The sequence below is a fragment of the Arvicanthis niloticus genome, chromosome 12 (genome assembly GCF_011762505.2).
Source record: "Arvicanthis niloticus isolate mArvNil1 chromosome 12, mArvNil1.pat.X, whole genome shotgun sequence".
NCBI lineage: Eukaryota > Metazoa > Chordata > Mammalia > Rodentia > Muridae > Arvicanthis > Arvicanthis niloticus.
In genome coordinates this window covers 8056369-8075942 of record NC_047669.1, presented here as the reverse complement: position 1 = coordinate 8075942, position 19574 = coordinate 8056369, and the positions used below count along the sequence as shown (strand labels likewise).

General features: G+C 42.9%; 1 protein-coding gene and 1 long non-coding RNA gene across 4 annotated transcripts in view; one reads left to right on the top strand and one right to left on the bottom strand.

Moving 5' to 3' along the window:
* LOC143444009 (uncharacterized) overlaps positions 1–3145 on the top strand; it is a 58779-nt gene extending 55634 nt beyond the window's left edge. Inside the window, exon 5 of one of the 3 annotated variants that reach the window (XR_013113471.1) lies at positions 2541–3145. This is a non-coding gene — a long non-coding RNA (uncharacterized LOC143444009). The remainder of the gene's footprint in view (positions 1–2540) is intronic. The other 2 variants (XR_013113472.1, XR_013113470.1) reach the window with 2 other exon arrangements.
* A 2022-nt stretch (positions 3146–5167) lies between these two features.
* LOC117718307 (transmembrane epididymal protein 1-like) lies at positions 5168–6883 on the bottom strand. Its single transcript, XM_034515899.2, has one exon. It carries the CDS (start codon positions 6678–6680, stop codon positions 5796–5798), a length of 885 nt encoding a protein of 294 aa, XP_034371790.1. The 5' UTR covers positions 6681–6883; the 3' UTR covers positions 5168–5795.
* Between the last annotated feature and the right edge of the window lie 12691 nt (positions 6884–19574).

Sequence of the window (19574 nt, the reverse complement as noted above, 5' to 3'; positions counted from 1 at the left end):
GGTCAACCTCAGGCCCAAAGACATTCACAACAGTCTTCAGGGACAAGAGTTGTAATGATTATGCTGGAGAAATTTAAATAATGGCTGCTTCCCCCATGTCATTGTAACTACCTGCTGGAAAAAGAATTGTTCAACTTGTTTTTGTTTCTTTGCATCCACTCCCTTCCAAGTTTGTTAAGAATGAGAGAAGACAGGATTGCTTTGGTTCTTCTAATATATATCGGATTCAGTCTATTACTAGCAAGAGACCTAATCTTAAGTTATGTAACAATTATTAGAAGATTGCCTTCAGCTTGGCATTCATCTGATACTCTCACTCAGCTAAAAAAGATTGGTTATTGAAAAATAATGATATTTGGCCTATTATATGGCAAACATTTTAAGCAAATTTGATGATCACTATCCAAAAGATAAATTGTTACAGTTTTTCTCTGCATGCTTTTATATTTCCTGAAATTTACTACGCATGCAGTTCATAGAAAAGATGTTTGCTGTATTTACTGTATTTACAGATGCCTCATATATTGAGAAGGCAGTATATGTAATTAGATCATATGTTTATTTTCTTGAGTTTCCCCTACTTGAGCACAAATAATTAAATTATGTGTTGTAGCCACTGTTTAAAATACTAGAAAATCAAGCTTTCAATTTATATACTTATAGCCAGTATATGGTTCATGATTTATAATTGCTTAAAATTGTTCCTTTTTTAGATATTGCTAATTCTCAAATTTTATAGTTATTTATAAAAATACAGCTTAATTTTTAAAAAAACATGTACTGTTCCTTAACTTTATAAAACATTTAAAAGCTCATTGGATTGCCTGAACCCCAGGACAATGCCAGAGCAGATTTGTATACTAGGTAGATTATAGGCCTCACAAATAATTAGCCATACTATCTTATTCTTACAGCATCAAAATAGTAATAGCTTGATACAATAATTTGACATTTCTAAAAAGTGTGCAAGTTAAATTGCAAAAACTTGTTTTCAGTATTCTCAATTTTTTCATAATGATGTTAAACCTTGAGGACTTACATGTAATCAATCTTGGAAAATAGATGTTACTCATTTTTGATTAAAAAATTAAAATATGTACATGTGAGTTGACACTTTTTAGGCTTTCTAGTTGCAACTACTTTAACAAGAAGAAGCAACTAAAAATATTAGTTATTGCCTATATTATTTTCCTGTGCTTGGTGTTCCATACCAGACTAAGATAGGTAATGGAACTGTCTATTGCAGTTATTTGACTACAGTCAAACATTTGAGATGTTTTTTGACAACTTTACTACCAGGATTCCTTATTATCCTCAAGGACAAAAAATTGTGTAAGAGAGATTATGAAACTTTAATATCTCTCTAAGTGTGGGAAAAACAGCTATTGGTGCTTCTTCCATGATTTTACAAAAACTCTAAAAGGTTGGCTTTTTAAACTAAAAGGGGGGGGGGGAGAATTATACCCTCTAAGGTCACCAAAAGCAAGATGTGCTTTTGTGTTATTTGTTTTAAATTTTCTGCAAACTGATGTTAAAGGTCAGTCTGCAGCAGATTGCCATTGGCATCCAGTCACTTCCAGGGTCTAATGGAGAGACCCCCTAACTAATTCTTGGAATGGTCCTGACCCTGTCTTAATTTGGGGTCGTGGCTCAGTCTGTATTTTTTCAGAAAAAGAAAATGGAGCCCTATGGCTGCCTGAAAGATTGGTCTGTCAAGTGAACACAGATCTTGAGCCTAATAATTATGATTCTGATAATGAAGAATCTGATAACAAATCTAGTCAGATACATTATCATATGTTAGCTGTGGAGGAACACGAGACTCTAGATAAGGTTGTTACTCTATCCAGGGTATTCCCAAGTCGCATCTCCACCCAACCTAAAAGAGGGGACTTCCGCCCCTAGACCAAGAAGAGAGGGGCCACCCAGAACCCCCTCTGTCTGGCGATCTGAATTCTTGCGTAGGCTGCGAGGCGAAGCACTGCAAGGGAATATAAATAAAAGTTAAAAATATGTTTCTGGGTTCCCTGAGGGACAACCTGACTGCATAGGAGTTGATGTCAAAGTATCCCCTCTCCTGGAAAAAGACATCGGGACAGGTATGGCCCTCATGCCTTACTGGACAACGACAGGAGGACTGGAGCCATTACAAGGTCCCCTTTAATTACTGTGGGTCAGGCCTCTATCCCCTCCTTGAAAAGATTAGAATCGCCATGGTCCTTCCATACTTGGAGAAGAGATGAGATGTCAGGGACAGCCCTGCCTGTACACTGGGGGCCTAAAATCAACAATAAGCCTGATTTACTTGCCTGCTCAAACTCTTGGGTCTCCATGGAAAAACACTGAAACAGAGGGCTATAAACTATTGTAAACAGACAGCTTTTGTTGAAATCTACCAGCTTAAGTAGTCATAGACCTTGTATCTGATCCTTGTCAACCAGCAGTTGGATTAGATACTAAAACATTTCCACTTTCAACCTTATTCCCTACATGGCTTGGATAATGATGCTGCTGTTAACTTTTGAACCTTGTGTCTCAAGCAGATAGGTTGCCTTCACACAAAGATCTCTCCCAACAAGCCCGGCTACTTGGTACCCCAGATGGGATGAAATCGTGTACCCCACACAGCTGCTTCTACTGGACCTGTTCCTCCTGACCTATCCTCAGATGGGTTCCATAAACCCTGGACAGCAGGACACAGCCAACTCTAAGACTGGACAAACATCCCCCATACCCATTCTTCTAGGTTCCCCCTAGAGACACTTCACCCCCAATGTCAGCAGGAAGTAGCCAGATATCACGACAACCCTATTCCTGCCTCACCTCTCTCTAACTTTTCTTTTTAAGTTAACCAAAATGGGGGAACTGTACCCTTCCCCCCACCATGAGCAGGCCTGAGAGACCCTGTTAACCACAACAAGACCAAGTGATAGGATCTAAGTGGAGTTACACACCTAGGCTGCCCAGAACACAGAAGCAGAACTGCCCCTGGGCTTGCCTTGAGACATCTCCGGCCATGACCTGGAGCAGACTATGGATTATCCCACCCATCTGAAACCAGGAGGGGTTGTGGGTTGGGTCTTCCCCTTTAAATTGAGAGCTGAACATTAAAGCTTTGAGCCTTGATCAGAGAACTTTGTCTTGGCTTCATCTCTTCTCGCCCCCCATCCCCTTTCATTCCCAGGCCCCCTTTCAGGTGAATCCAGTTGACTTGTGGCCACAGGTGGCTACAGCTAGGCTTTTCTATGTCATCTGTCTGTCTGTCTGTCTGTCTGTCTGTCTATCTATCTATCTATATTTCCATCTAAATATCCTGTTCTCTTCAGAAAACAGTAACCAATGCAATCCTCAGGGTCCAGATGTGCAGACAAACCCCACACTAAGCACAGGGAGATAAGTAGTCAGCCTAGGTAAAGTATTTCTGCCTCCTGTTTGAGACTCATCTGTTAACTCTTGTGGGGCGGTGGGCTGTAAAAAGCAGCTGGGTGCTTGGTCAAGCACAAGCTTAGAACCTCTGAACCTTATTGGATGGCAGGAGTTCAGCTCTGCTCCCAGGCACTGGTTCTTTTCATTTAGCTTCAGCCCTCCAACAACCACTCCCACAGAGAGGTCTATGGCCTCAGACCCTAAGGAGATTTACATACTAATGAGGTACCTGAAAGCCAGAGGGTGGAGCCAACTAAGCATTCTTCCCTAGCCTCCCCTCTTTCCCTCCCTATTTTACTCAGGTCTGCCCTGGGTTTTGGGGAGTTGCATCCAGATCCATCTACAATCCGCCATGACATTAAAGCCAGTAAAAGCCCATGGACTTTCTCCTGTCACTGGGGCCACACCATAAGAAACTGTGGAGCGACAGCAGCGATGCCTAACTTCCAGCATGGAGGAACCCTCTCTGCGTTTTCCAAGAAACTACCCACAAACTCTAATTCCCTTTTGTAAACCACGCTCAGGATCTGCTGACACTCATGTTTGTTTGTTTGTGTGGTGCAAGGAATGGAGCCAAGGCCTCCTGACATGCTATGCAAGTACATCACTCCTGAACTACTGCCAAAGTCGCCCATGTATACGTGTTGACCAAGGAACTGAATTTTGCAAGTGCCTCTCATCTTGTGTGAGATACAGTTCACATCCTACGCTTTTGCTCTCAGGTGGTGTGAGGACATGTTTTAACACTTCCCTCTTACAGAGAATGTGCTGTCAACTCAGATAGTTGGATTTGTGTGACTCAGACTGACAGCACAGCTCTGATAAGCCTGGGGAGTGAGGCAGAGCCAGGTTCATCCAACTACAAAGCTAATGCAACTTTGAGAACAATCTTTAGAGAAAAGAATTTAAATCCTCACTTTTGTGAATGTTCTATGACATGTAAATTATCAGTGGTAATATGAACACTGCCCCCACGGACATGAGCAGAGTATAACACAAGGAGACCCAAAGCTTAAGTTTCTTAGTCATAGGGAGAAGCAGGTTCTGGCTCTGGGACTTTTTGGTAGAAAAAGTTTCTGCTTGAGCTGGTTCATGCCCCACTGGGAAGAGAAGGCTTGGGGTGTGTGGGCCAGAGGCCTGGATCGTGTTTCAGGATGATAGGCCCCTTTATAAGATTCACTCCTAGCCAGTGTAGACTGCTAGAGTCCTGGCTCCCCCTCTGATGGTCTCCAGAGACCATGGTCCAGGCTCTGCTTATCACTGCTTCATTTTGGATGCCTATGGCATTTTAAAATAGCTGCATTGTCTGCTGCCTGCAAACCTTTGTGCTTCTAGAAGCTTTCCCTGATTGGAGGAGAGCATTTCTGGCTGTATGGGAAGGTAAACACAGTGGTTTCATGTGTCTGCTTCTCCCAGCTTTCCTTTCTCCACCTCCTTCCATACTGCCATGTCTGTAAACTTCCAGATGTTTGGTGTCTGCATCTCCTTTGAAGACATCCATAAAGATCATTTATATCCATCTCCACTTCATGGGACTCTTTCCCCAGCCCATTCTCCTCAGGTGAGATCCAAGCATTTCTTTGCTTTCTCCCCAGAAGCAGTCACAAAGGATACAATACATGCAATAGATTTTCTGAAGGAGCTGTAACAAGTTGTTTTGAGTCACAGCAAAAACCAAGGCAGTACAAATTATTGGCTTGCTTTTTTTATTTTGCAGGACTAGTGAACCCAGATTCTCAGGAACACTAAGCCCACACTCTACCTGTGGAATATACACACAGACTTTAAACTTGCTTAAACATATTATTGATATCTTGTTATTTTTAGTATATGTTTGCCACAAAATTGTCAAAGTCAAGTCTTTCCTTTGACATTGTGTTTCCCAGGGATAGACCTCGTGTCCTCAGGCTTGTGGCTGGTGCCTCTACACACTGAGCAAGTCACCATCCCTAAAATTACATTGTAATCACCTTATTACAACCATCTTCAAGAATCCCACTCAGGAATCTTTGCTCTCTTGACTTCAACCCTTGGTAAACTGCCTCCCCTTCTTTCTCCCTACTTTCCCAGAAGTCAGAAGTAGACTTACTCAGTTTAAGTTCCTTTCTTTTTTTTCTTTCTTTATTTTTACTAAGAAATTTTACCAAAAGCTATTACAGAAAAGCACCATTTTGTTCTTTCCAGATGAATGACCAGAAACCCTACAGATAAGGAAAAAGGTGGGGGACTGACCTGGATGGAACCATGATAACTAAGAAGTTTTCCTCAGAGCTACAGGTTTATTTGGGGATAAGCAAGCTGGATCCAGGATGGAAAAGCTATGCTGTGGGCTCCAGACTGTGCATGCACACTCAAGACAGTTTCTGTGCCTATACACCTCCATTCTGTGGCACAGGTTCTGCAGTGAGCTTTTCTAGTTCTTCACCACTGGATCCCATAGAGCACCGATGGTACCTCATCTCAAGAGGCTTTGTCCAGGAAGAATGGTGACAGTGCCAGAGACTGCAGGGGCCATAGATGGCAATGAACAAGGCCATCCCTAAGGCCAGGTGCCAGCAGAAGAAGATGGTTAGAAATCCCAGGTCCACAAGGCTGTCTGCCCTCCAGGGCTGTCCAGTGAAAGGTATATACATCTCACAGATCTGCATCATCCAAGTGCTTAACACCAGTGCCATCCAGCTCTTGAAGACCCAGAGTGGGACATTGTCAGGGATCCAGATCTCCACAGTGAGCACCAGAGCAAGCAAGAAGGCAGGCAAGACTAACAGAAGATGCACTCGGATTTCCAAGGCGCTTTTGTTCTCAATGTGGGTTATCATCAGCAGTACCATCACATAGAAAGCCAGGGCTTCGGCTGCACGCTCCAGCTTCACACTCCAACGTGTCAGATGTGCCTGGCTCACAATGTCCACTATGCCACTGAGCAAAAAGAACCCAAACATGGTTATATGCTCCCAGTTGTCCTTGAAAATAAACACTCGCCAAGGGTCCTCCCAGTCTATCATCTTCAGACGGTTGACTCCTGGGGGGTAGAAGTATTCATCAATGATACAAATAGAGAGAACAACCACCTTTGTCAGTGCTTCATAGGATACCTTCCAAAACAGCCTGTGTCCCAGCAGCTTCTTCGGGAGCAAGGGGTGCTTGAGCACCATCTGTTTCCGGAGCAGGGCCAAGGATGTTAGCAAGGAATAGTAGACAGCTAACAGGAAGAAGCCTGTTCCTACCAACAGGTGTCCTTCGAAGGTTCCCATGGCTCTTCTGAGTGAAGACTCAGAGAAGAGCAGAGCCAGCAGATGATAGACTTTCACTGGCTCTCCTTAGAAGTCTCACAAGAGAGTCTTGGGGCCTGCAGCAACAACCTGCTGCTGACAGCCACTTGTAAGAAAGAAGATCTGTGACATTCTTAGCATGGGGCATCTAAGTAATGTGGTTGTTAGTCATCTCAGCGTGTTCCTGTTTGAGGCTTACTGGGGCAGAGATTACAGCTTCTATACCATGTGGCAGAGAATACAGATTGGGCTTGCCCTTCCTTTCATTAAGCACCGTGCCCCAGCCCATCAGGGACAGGGAAGGGAAAGGAGAACAAAACTGCTTTGGCAGAGGAACTATGAGCTGACTACCATTGACTGCTGGTGCTAGGCATGGGATATTTCTCTCATTTAAATATTAATTACTAATATTTAAATTCAATTAAAATTTAAACAAAATTAAATCTCATTACATATTAATTATTCTCTCATTTAAATCCCTCAATAGGGGAAATGTAGAAATGGTTCAGTGTCAAGAGCTTTTTCAGATCCTACAGAGGACCTAAGTTTGGTCCCTAGAACCCACCTGGGGCAGTTCACTACTCCCTGTAACTTCAGCTCCAGGAGATCTATTGTAGTAAATATTTCATCTCACTCAGTCATTTCTACCCCACCTTTGACCATTCAGTCCCAGATAAAAAACACAACATATTTATTATATTATTATATTTATTATATGATGATTTTGTCTACTTCCCTTCTGATAACCCTGAAAAATTACATGGCATGTTCTGCCTAGGCTGCTCTTACTCTGACTGGCCAGCCTTCATGGACCATTCGTACAATCCCTTACCCCATGGTGTCTTCTCTCTCTACCTTCTTCCTCTTCCTCTCATGTGGTCCTCCCCAGACCCCGAAGCCCAGGAACCAACACCTCACCTACCTCTCTTCTGCCCAGCTGTAGGTTGCCTGCATTTCTATTTGATCAATATTTTTAAATTAAGAAGCAAGTTCACATAGCATACACGATGATCTCCTTGTCCCTGGGAGCAACCAGACTTTGTACTTATCATTACAATACATAGCTAAAGACCAAACCTCAACAATTTCCCCTTTTTGTCTAAATAGAAAAGGTCTTTCTTTTATAATAACAAACAAGATACAGTAAGATCAATTATGGAATAATTATGAAAATTATTAGGTAAGATACATTCAAAAATTTCAGTCTGCTTGTATTTGGGAACTCAGAAGAAAGTATTTATTATCTATCCTATCCTCATAAGTTCAGAGTTCTCTATCTAAATCAATTTTTTTTCCAACTTGCGTTATTAACTTAAATATCTTCTTAAACTTAAAATACCTTCCTAGATATTAAACAACTTAAGTTTCATTGTAAGAGTATGATTATCCAATCAGAGACCTCAGAAGGAATCAATACACAGGAAGTGCAGGGACACAGCTTTCAAAAATTATAAAAATGACAGAAACAGTTGACTACCTGGACAGTCCCCAATATCATCTGTATAACATCTTTAGCCTCTGGCTTCTCATATCTGATGGACCTTTTGTGAAGCAGAAATTATGAAGGACTTCCTTACCCTGTCTTGACAGAGCTCGGCAATCAACTTCCCTGTGTTCATTTGTTCTTTCTGAACAAATTTATCTGTAGGTGAGGCATGGGCATTTTTTTGCCCAGTGGCTAGCCTACTGCAATTGAAGCAACTCCTATGGTTACTGATGCTTATCATCTCTGAAGTGGAATGGGGCTATTGTCAGGACCAGACCTGTTCATAGTCAAAAGAACTTTTAATAATGAAAGAATTTTAAGCCTTCTGGTCTGAGCCAGAGCACTGAGCAGATCCCGGTCAGCAGCTCTGCCCCCAATGTCATAGAACCCAGAGGAAGCAGCCTTTTGAGGACCTCTAACCAGGGCAGTATCTTAGGTAAGGAGAAAGCAACACTGGCCCCAAACAGGGAGTAACTGGGACCCACTAGGATCCAGGAAGTCACTCCTGGCCCAGAGCACTGGTTCCTTCTGGTCTGAGCCCAAACACTAAGCAGATCCCAGGTGGAAAATCTGCCCCCAATCTCACAGAACCCAGAGGAAGCAGGCCTTTCAGGAGTTCTAACCTGGACAGTATCTTAGGTAAGGAGAAAGCAACACCAGCCCCAAACAGGGAGTAATAGGGACCCACTAGGACCTAGGAAGTCACTCCTGGCCTGGACCACTGAATCCTTTCTATCTGTGCCTGAGCACTGAGAAGATCGTTTGGCCCCAGCTCTAACCCCAGTAGTAACACCCACCCCACACAGTTCTGATACAACCAAAATAATAGAAAAGTCAGGGCTACAGTCAGAGACAGGGCAGGTAGCACTAAGGAGATCCAGATGGCAATAAGCAAGCACAATAACATAAGCATCAGCAAATCAGGGTGCTTGGCATCATCAGAACCTAGTTCTCCCACACTAGAAAGACCTGAATTCCCCATATCACTAGGAAAGCAAGATTCAGATTTAAAATCACTTCTAATGATGATGATACAGGACTTAAAGGACATAAATAACACTCTCAAAGAATTTAAGGAGAATACAGGTAAACAGGTAGCAGCCCTTAAAGAAGAAGCACAAAATTCCCTTAAAGAATTACAAGAGAACACAACCAAACAAGTGAAAGAATTGAACAAAACCATGCAGGACATAAAAATGGAAGTAGAAACAATAAAGAAATCTTAAACAGAGACTGCCCTGGAGATAGAAAACCTAGGAAAGAAATCAGGAGTCATAGATGCAACCATCACTAACAGAATACAAGAGATAGAAGAGAATCTTAGGTGCAGGAGATACCATAGAAAATATTGACACAACTCTCAAAGAAAATGCAAAATGCGCAAAGTTCTTAACACAAAATATCCAGGAAATCCAGGACACAGTGAAAAGACCAAACTTAAGGATAATTGGTATAGACAAGAGTGAAGATTCCCAACTTAAAGGGCCAATAAATATCTTCAACAAAATTATAGAACAAAACTTCCCTAATCTAAAGAACAAGATGCCCATAAACGTACAAGAAGCCTATAGAAAGCCAAATAGACTAGATCAGAAAAGAAATACCTCCCGTTATATAATAATCAAAACACCAAATTCACAAAACAAAGAAAGAATATTAAATGCAGTAAGGGGAAAAGGCCAAGTAACATATAAAGGCAGACCTATCAGAATTACACCAGACTTCTCACCAGATACTATAAAAGCTAGAAGATGCTGGACAGATGTCATATAGACCCTAAGAGATCACAAATGACAGCCCAGGCTACTATACCCAGCAAAACTCTCAATTACCATACAGGGAATAAGCAAGATATTCCATGACAAACCCAAATTTACACAACAATATCTTCCCACAAACCCAGCATTACAAAGGATAATAGCAGGAAAGCTCCAATATAAGGAGGGAAATTATACCCTAGAAAGACCAAAAAAAAAAAAAAAATCCTCTTCCAACAAATCCAAAAGAAGATAGCCACACAAAGATAATTCCGCCTCTAATAAAAAAAAAAAAATAACAGGAAGCAACAATCACTGTTCCTTAATATCTCTTAACATCATTGGACTTGATTCCCCAATTAAAAGACGTAAACAGGACCCAGCACTTTGCTGCATACAGGAAACCCACCTCAATGCAAAGACAGACTCTACCTTAGAGTAAAAGGCTAGAAAACAATTTTTCAAGCAAATGGTTCTAAGAAACAAGCTGGAGTTGCCATTCTAAACTCTCCAGCTCAAGAAGACAAAGGGAGGGACTCATAGTTCCACCTGTATAGGTAGTTGAGGGTGGCCTTGCCAGGAATCAGTGGAAGTGGACAGCCTTGGTACCTGAAAGTTTGGATTCCCTAGTGTTGGGGAAATGCAAGAGCAGGGAGGCGAAAATGAGAGGATGATGGGAGCACACCCTCATAGAAATGTCCAGAATTATATGGATTAGACATGACAGAGGCAGACCGCCAGAAGACTAGATTCCAGAATTCAAACAAACAATTATCTTGATACTAAAATTTGTTTTGAGAATTGTATATTGCAGAATACATAGCCTTGGTGTATCTACTCATCAGGCAAGCTGAGCAGACCTGCTTGAACCTCTGATGTCCTGGAATTCCAGTTGGATGCAGTGAAGACACACCGTCAGAGGCTTATCAATTTACTTTTCCCCTAACCCCTGTTCTAATATCTCAATGCCCATAATCAGCTTGAATAAGTTAATGAAGAGTTGGCATCCCTATTCCCTGGGCTTGGGGACTGAGGTGGTTAATATTGGGCTGTTTTTCTAGGGGAAAGTAGTGGTTTTGTTGAAACAGGGAGGATTAGCTAGGATTTATTTCATAGCCATAACCTATTGGTAGAAGTAAGTATAATTGTTATTAAGATGAAGTTATAATTTCTTAAATGGTATAAAATTTACTTTGATTTCAAATTTAAGGTTTTCATTGGTATGAACTTTTTATTAATATAAAAGTGAGATGAATATTGTTACTCTCATAGGCATTGTGCCTGTATAACACATTTAGGAATACAAGGCTTAGACCCAGTCCTTCTTTAACATTTCTAACTGATTTGAGATGGTTAGCCTGTAAGTTAAGGGCCTATAGCAAATTCATGGCTCAAAGTTTATTGTTAGGGTGTTTTCTATATTTTATTTAGAAATAGCTGAGAGGAGCTAACAGACAACAGTCCAGATTGCCTTACATGGATAGTTGGTTTTCAAAATGTCAGAAGTACACAGAATTGATGTTACAAACATTTCTATATAAATGTTCATTTTGCTTAGAGACCTGCTCCTGACAGCTTCCTGTCTTGGATTCTAAGAAGAAACTGAGCATCTTTGGAGTTACTCCAGTTGTGGTGAGTTAGCCACTAGGCAAGAATTGCCTCTTTTCATCTACAGACATATCATTGTTCAGAAAAGGATACACTTGAGGAATAGTTGACTGATTATATCTGGCAAGACCAAATAATCATCCCTTAATAATTCTGCATCACTATGTTTGTCAGATGATTCTGGGCCAGAAGGCTGAAGATCGGATGCTCCAACATTTTGTAGTATAGAATCTGTCCAGGTGTTCAGTGCTCTCTATTAATTGGCTAAGTTTTAGAAGCTATGCTTTGTGCTTCCCATACTTTCAGTTAACTCAGTCATTCTGGATTTCTAACGGGGTTGAAGACTTATAGTTTCATAGCTAATCCCAGCTATTTACTTTGAGAGAAAAGATTTGCGAGGATGATTTTCATCTGACATTCATTCAAAAACCAAGAAAAAAAGCCAGGTTCAGAACTAGGTCTTTTAGTTAGGAGGGATAACAGATGTTCTGGTTAGTCAACAAAATGATGGACTGGTTATTAGGTCTATCTTGTGTCTTACTGACACAAATTGGTATAGTTATACTCTAATTGTATTTTAGGAGAAAAGTTTTATTTTAAAAGGAGGGGTGATGTGTAGGATGAGCTAAGGTAGGAGGAGTAAGGAGAGGAGGATGAGAAGGTGAGGAGGAGCTAGGTGATGAGGGGGTGGACATGGAGGCAGATGTTCACATGTCTCTGCCAGTCAAAGGTAGTTGATATATCTAGGTTGAATATTGGGTTACACTTCTTATTGTATGGGCATCTTGTTATTGAGCATTACCAAACTTATAAAACCTTTGATTAATGTTTTTAAAAAATGTATAAAAACAAAAAGGAGAAGGGGGATGGGATACAGGTTTTCTAGGGAGGGGAAAGAGGATGGCATCCAAAATGTAAATAAAATATCCAATAAAAAATTTTTAAAAAAAGAATTTCAAATGCCATGTTCTGTGGCTCTCTGAGGTTTTTTAAAAGACCAACTATATATCTATAGTATATTTGAATAGTCAAACTTTGTTTATTCTTAGCAATTTACTATCTGAATAACTTTGAATACATTTTATTATTATTAACTAAGCAAGTATCTAATATGACCATGAGTTTGACTGTCTGACTATGAATTTGCAGGACCTAATTGTCCAAAACAGATTGTAGCAGCAGCTATTAAACAGGACTGGGCTAAACCTTATATTTTAAGTAAGTTGCATAGGCATAATACCTATACAAGAGTTGAAACATACATATATGTTGTAACAAAATTAATCTTAAAATGTGCATCAATATACAAAGACTTATGCCAATGAAAACCTTAAACCTGTATCAATATACTAAATTCTATATCAGTGTAACAAAATATACCCTCAATTGTGCATTAAAATACAATTGTGTCTACTGTAAGGGTGATACTTAGAAAACAGCACCCAGTGTGGCTTGGTCCTGGGCAGTCACCATGTTCCCGCTGCTCCTCAGCTCTGACTGGGCTCCAGCCAACTATGTTCACAGGCCCTGGCACCCACAAGATGCCAGAGTGGGAGATGGCTTTGCCAATATACCATGCTGCATCCACAAAGCTCGGCTGAACCCCAGACAGTATCTGCCGTCCTCATAGTACCCAGTAGAATGAGGACTCTTAAAGCTTAATGATTATCTAAAAGATTTATATATTTAGAAATGCTCAATTAACAAGATGCCCACTGTGGGACAGTGGGCTGTGAGAAGCAGCTGGGTGCTTGGTCGAGTATAGGCCTGGAACCCCAGACCCTTATTGGACAGCAAGTGTTCAGCTCTGCTCCCAGGCCCTGGTTCTTTTCATTTAGCTTCAGCCCTCCACAGCCCCTTCCACAGAGAGGTCTATGGCCATCAGTCATCAGGAACAGTGCCTCAGGCTCTCCCACATGCAGATGAGGTATCTCCAACTTCTCAGACCAAGCCAATAGGCATTATCTGCTGCCAGACCCTAACCCACCCTGAAATTATATATAAGGGCTCTATTCAAGAGAAGTAAAAGGTGTGCAAGAATCATCCTGGTATTTGAGAGTTTCTGTCATGAGAGCTGTAACAGAATATTCCTGGAACACCAAGTTGCCTCCTTGCCAGCTAGCTGGCTTCTTATTGGCCCAGCCTGGGCCAGCTCTGCACGAAGAGACAGGTGCAGCACCTGGGAATGACCAACAGACAGTGGGGACGCGGGCGGAGGCAGCTGCAGAGACAGTAGTGGATCCTCCCTGCTCTCACCCTGGCCCCAGCCAGGAGATCTTCAGGAGATACCCTCCGGAACAAGGGACTCACAGCCCTCACAATTAGAGTTGTTACCCAATATCCAACCTTTTGATAGAAGTTTCTACCTAGGACAGCTTTTGACTCATCCATGTTTCTCCATGGCTGATAGCCTCCTTCTCCTCTTCCCCTTCCTCTGTGGAGAAGAAATCTCGTGGGCGAGGGGGGGGGGGGGAGGGAGTCTAGCGGCAGGGTCCCAGGGCGGTCCAGCATCAGGGTCCAGGGTGGGCTTCCCGCATCGCCAGCGGAGGGTCCCACATTCACTCAGCTGTCGGTGGGTGGGCCAGCGGCTGCATCGGCGAGGTTCCAGGGTTCCAAAAGCTGGGAATCAGGCGGAGAGACCATGCGACACGTGGAGTCCGGTTTTCCAAAGCTTTATTGTTCATGACATGGTTAATGGATGTAAGTGGTACACACTTCCCCCCCACCCCCGCCAAAGGCCATGGGAGTTTCATTTTATAGGGAAGGAAAAAGGGGAGGGAATAACTTAATTAGCTACACCCCTGGCCTTTTGATAATTCATTAATATTTAAATCTCTGAAGGTAGAGACTTCTTAATCACGCCCTCTACCTGTGTCCTACGTGACTGAAGGTAACAGGTTAAATGGAGTTACCTCGTCCAAGGCCAAACATTCCTCTCTTTCTCCCCTCCCCTTCCTCTCTTTCTCCCCTTCCTCTCTTTCTCTCCCAGCTCCACCTCCTCTTCTACTGCCTCATCACTGAGCTCTACTGCAAATACAGTGAAGTAGAATAAGTATCCTGCTATAGTCTACCATTGTAAGATTATGGCTATAAGATGTTTTTTTTGGTTTTGGTTTGGTTTGGTTTGGTTTTTGTTGTTGTTGTTGTTGTTTAAGAGTAGATTCAATAATCTACCCTTATTGGTCTAATTTCTTATATTTTTACATCCTCCCCATTTTCTTTTCAACTCCTTTTCCCTATCCTAAGGAAGAAAGTAGTATAGAGAAAATGAAACGGAGAAGTCTCTGAATCTGGCCTCTGACAACATATCCATAACTCATAAAATGACCAATCCCATCCATTTCAACTTAAGGGATCAAATTTCAATTCCTGCACAGTGTGAGATCCTGTCATCTGCTTCCTGCAACTAGAAACTTAGAAATAGCTGTCCTTCCCAAGATTACTACAAAAGCTAGAGACAACAGAGCCTTGTTTTGGCACTGAATGTTAGCATTCTGTCCAAACTCGTCCCCACAGTTACCTGGCAGCAATCAGGTATGCTCCTCCCCACAGTTATCTGGCAACAGCCAGGTAGGCCTGACCCACTATAGTAGGGGTTGCATAACCCCTCCTCTCTCTTGATCTCTTTCTTACCATCCTGGGCTCTTCCCTTCCCCGTTCCCTTCCCACTCTCTCCACCTGCTCATGGCTGGCCTCTACTTCTCTACTTTCTCTCTGCCTCTATAAGCATCTACTACCCTCTTAACTCCCCTTCCCATGTCCTGAATAAATGCTGGTCCTCCAAGTGGCAGAGATGCCTTGTCATTGACCAGCTAAGACATCCCGTTCCCCCATACCTCACTTCACCCTAATAGAACATATACTTCTTTTCCTTTATCTTTATATAAACATATCACTATAAGCTGGACTTTGGTTTTTAAAAAGCCACATAGGAGGACCAGGGGTCAGTTGAAAAAAAAAAGGGGGAATGGAATGGAAAAAAGCAGGTACTGTATGGAGGTGACTGAGATCCATTGTGCACATGTATGAAGGTGTCATAACCAAGTTCATTGCCCGACAACAGACACATACTGGGAAGAATATAGTGTCTTCTTTTGTTCTTTGAGACAGGGTCATTCACAGAGTTCTGACTGTCATAGAACTCACTATGCACACCAGGCTGGCCTTGAACTCACAGAGATCTGCCTGTCTCTGCCTCCTGAGTGCTGCGATTAAAGGTGTACAGTGTCCAAAAACAGAGGCATTTTTAAAAGAGGAGCAGAAAAATAAAACAGAAAGAGGGGAACATTACTGTGGTGAGATCCCCCACAAGGGGGAAAGGTCAAGCTTGTGGTTCAGTTTCAGAGTGCCCTGGGGAGTGCCTTGGCTCGCCCCCTGCCACAAGTCAAGAGCTGCACTTTACAGAAGCTGCTGCAACCACAGGACTGGAGTCCTTGCCATCCAGCAAAGTGAACCCTTTACCTGGGCTGCTTCTGTGCTTGGGAGTGGCACTGATTCCAAAGTTCTACAGAACATTCTCAAGGCCAATTCCATGTAGCCCTCACATGTTGGGAGAAGAGAGAAAGATTCTCTCTCAAATTAGTTCTCAAAATAGTAATTCCAAATGAACTGCTGGAACGCATGTGATACATTAAGCACGTGAGAAAAACGGGGGGGGGGCAAAATGAATAGAAGCTGTGGTCCACAGAATCATGGCTGAGCATTGCAGCTGTTCGGCTTATTCAATATTGGCTAAGTGAACTGATGCTGACTGTGTCCATGGTGACAAAGGCTGAATTTACATTTTAATGTGAGGTTATGGAAAATTAGAAAGCAACATTGGAGTGTGTGTGTGTCTGTGTGTGTGTTTAATGAGCTCCCTAGATATAGAACTGTAAACAGTGCAGCAGCCAACAAAGAATTCAATAGAAGAGTTAACATTCAGCCAAAGGGACCATTCAGAATGCAGACTAGAGAGGCATAAAGACACCAAGTGCAGGATGGTAAGGTGACTGACATCTGTCACCCCATCGATCTGAAGGGCTGACTCAGCTCCTGTGGGTCTGGCCTCCTGCTGCCTCTAGGGTGCATGGCTGTGTTTATGGAAGTGCTTGGAGGGTCTTTGCACCAAGAAGAAGGGCACCAGATCCTTCCCCTCACCCCAGAAGGCTGCTGGTTCAGACCTGAAGCTCCTCCCAAGTCTCTCGGTTCTGTGAAGCACATCTGTGCCCTCTAGTGGGAAGATTTTTAACTTCTCTGAAGTTCTGCTACAGGTCTTCTCCCTGCTGGAGGATCTCACTGGGTGGTCCTCAACTCAGTGGATCAGGAGACTGGGGCTCAGTGAGGCAGGGGCAGACTTGCAGGAGTCAGGCTTCAGTCAGACACAGCTGTGAACACCCTGAAGTCATATCTGTCCTCTCTGCCATGCTGTCCCTCTGTCAGTTGTCTCCTTCCACACAGCCTGCTGCTGGGCCTTTCCACTCTCCTGAGGGTATGCAAGGGTACAAAATTTCCAGGCTGTGCCACCAGCAGCTTCACTTACTGGAAATCCTCTACTTCTAATAAACACAGAGTTGTCCACAAGATTTGTGAGGGAATAATGGAAGGCAGGCTGTAGATGGGATTGAAGGTAATATTTAAAATTGGTCCTAAGTCCTGGATAATTTCTAGACCAGGAGGATGGAACCAGGAGGTCAGACTTGGGAGTCTGTGTAGATACATCCATGGGTTCCTCCCAGACCCTGGAAAACTAGTAAACAAACCCATTTCCAAATCATCAACCTCCAATGGCCCTTCAAGATCCAGGAACAAAAAGCAAAGTCAAAGAGAAGCAAAAAATGAATGGGAGGAAAATCATGATCTTAAAAGTAGGGAGAAAGAGGGGTGAGACACAGTGGGGAGAGGGAGGGAGAGGAAGAAAGAGAGAGCGAGACAGAGGAAGAGAAGAGAAGAGAAGAGAAGAGAAGAGAAGAGAAGAGAAGAGAAGAGAAGAGAAGAGAAGAGATCTGGAAATGGATATAACTGAGTGGGTGGTTTATTCTGCAAGTTCCTGGCACTGCAAAATAAACCAAAGCCCACCACAGATTGCACTTACTAGAGATTGATTACGTTCCCCTCATTAAAAAAGAGAAGATTGGATCTTTTGTGATGGGTCAGCTGTCAAGAGCATGGTCTGCTCTTACAGAGGATCAGAGCTGGTCTTAAGCACTGAGCCATCTCTCCAGCCCCAACCAGTCACTTTCAATGCCAGTGAGTTCTTTAAGCCACGTCATGGTACAGTCCTGGCTGGGCCATAGCCTTAGCTGTTTAATTGGTCTTCTATATCTCTGTGTCCTCTCTCTCTCTCTCTCTCTCTCTCTCTCTCACACACACACACACACACACACACACACACACACACACACACACCCTGCTCTCTCTGGATTGCCATTGCCCTGCTGCAGGCTGTAGCTTGGGTTTTATTCCTCCAGCTTGCCTTGCTGGCCCAGCCCAGCTAGACTCTGGCTTTTGCCTAATTACAATTTGATTATTTCCAGCTTAATGTTTACTATGATCCTTAAATATCTGGCATATTTATTTAATTTTATTTCTGTTTCAGTACGTGGGTTTTTTATTATTCTTATTTTATTTGAGATGGTCTGTCACTCTGTAATCTAACCTCATCTTAAACTCTTTTTTGTATTTTTATAAATTGGAAATTTTCATTCTTTACATTTCAAATATTATCTCCTTTCCCAGTCCCCCCTGAAACTCCCTATCTTATCCCTCTTCCCTGCTTCTATGAGCGTGTTCCCCCACCCACCCACTCCCACCTCCCTGCCCTTGAATTCTTCTACAGTGGAGCATTGAGCCTTCACAAGACCAAGGGCCTCTCCTCTCACTGATGCCTGACAAGGCCATCTCTGCTACATGTGTAGCTGGGGCCATGGGTCTCTCCATATGTACTTCTTTGTTGGTGGTTTAATTCCTGGGAGCTCTGGGGGGTTCTGGTTGGTTGATGTTATTGTTCTTCCTGTAGGGTGATCTTAAATTCTTGATCCTCCTGCCTCAGATTCCTGAGTGTTGGGAACATAGGTCTAATGACCACATTCAGAACTTTTTCTCTTTCAGATTCTTGTCAATATGAAAACCCATCATTCACATCCCTTGTCTCAGTGCAACTGAGCTTTAAAATAATGTTGAATAATGACGATTGTGGTAAGCATTCCTCCCTGGTAGCTGATGTTTCAGGAAATATTGTGAGAGCTGCATGGCTTTAACAAGAGTTGCTGTTCTTGTTAGCATCAGGCACATCTGTGGACAGCTAGACGTAATTTCACAACAACCTGGCATCTTTACAACCAGCTCTGAGGGACCCAGTGATGAGATAAGTCAACTCTAGGTGACAGCCTCGCTCCTGTGTCCATCCCTTTGCACATGTGCCATGGCCTGTAGCTGCCAGCAGCTACAGGAACCGGGTTCACCTGAGTGGAAGCCTCGGAATGAACGGGAATGGAGGGCAAGAGAAATACAGGGCCAAGACAATGTGTTCTGATCAAGGCTCGAAGTTTAATATTTTGTTTTCACATATAAAGGGTAGGCCCCACCCCCAGAGTCTCTTCTCGGTTCAGCCCAAGGTCTGGGTAAGGAGATAGTACTCTGGAAGGTGTCAAGGCAAGCTCAGCAGGTAGTCCATTCTTCCATCTCTGGTAACAGACTGCAGGGTGCCAAGGCTGGCAATGCAATGCATCTCAGGTCCTACTGTTGCTTGGTCTATTGTGGTAAAAGACTCACAGGCCAGCTCCAGCCTGGGAGAAGGGCACAGTTCCCCCCCCCCCCCTTAAAAATCTTAATTTTTTAAGATGGCAGTACCAATATCTGGACAGGGCACAATATTTCATCCCGTCTAGGGTCTCGAGTGGCCAGGTGACCGTGCCTGGCTTAGGTTGGCATTTATATTACTCCTATATTACCCATCATTGAGTAAATCATACATAGCATATTGATGTATGCCTTTGCCTTAGGTTTATAGGAGCTAAAAGTTACTCCTATAATTACCCGTCATTG

What these genes read in the sequence shown, in the direction of transcription:
- LOC117718307 (XM_034515899.2), bottom strand. Translation starts at nt 6,680, where the DNA reads ATGGGAACCTTCGAAGGACACCTGTTGGTAGGAACAGGCTTCTTCCTG.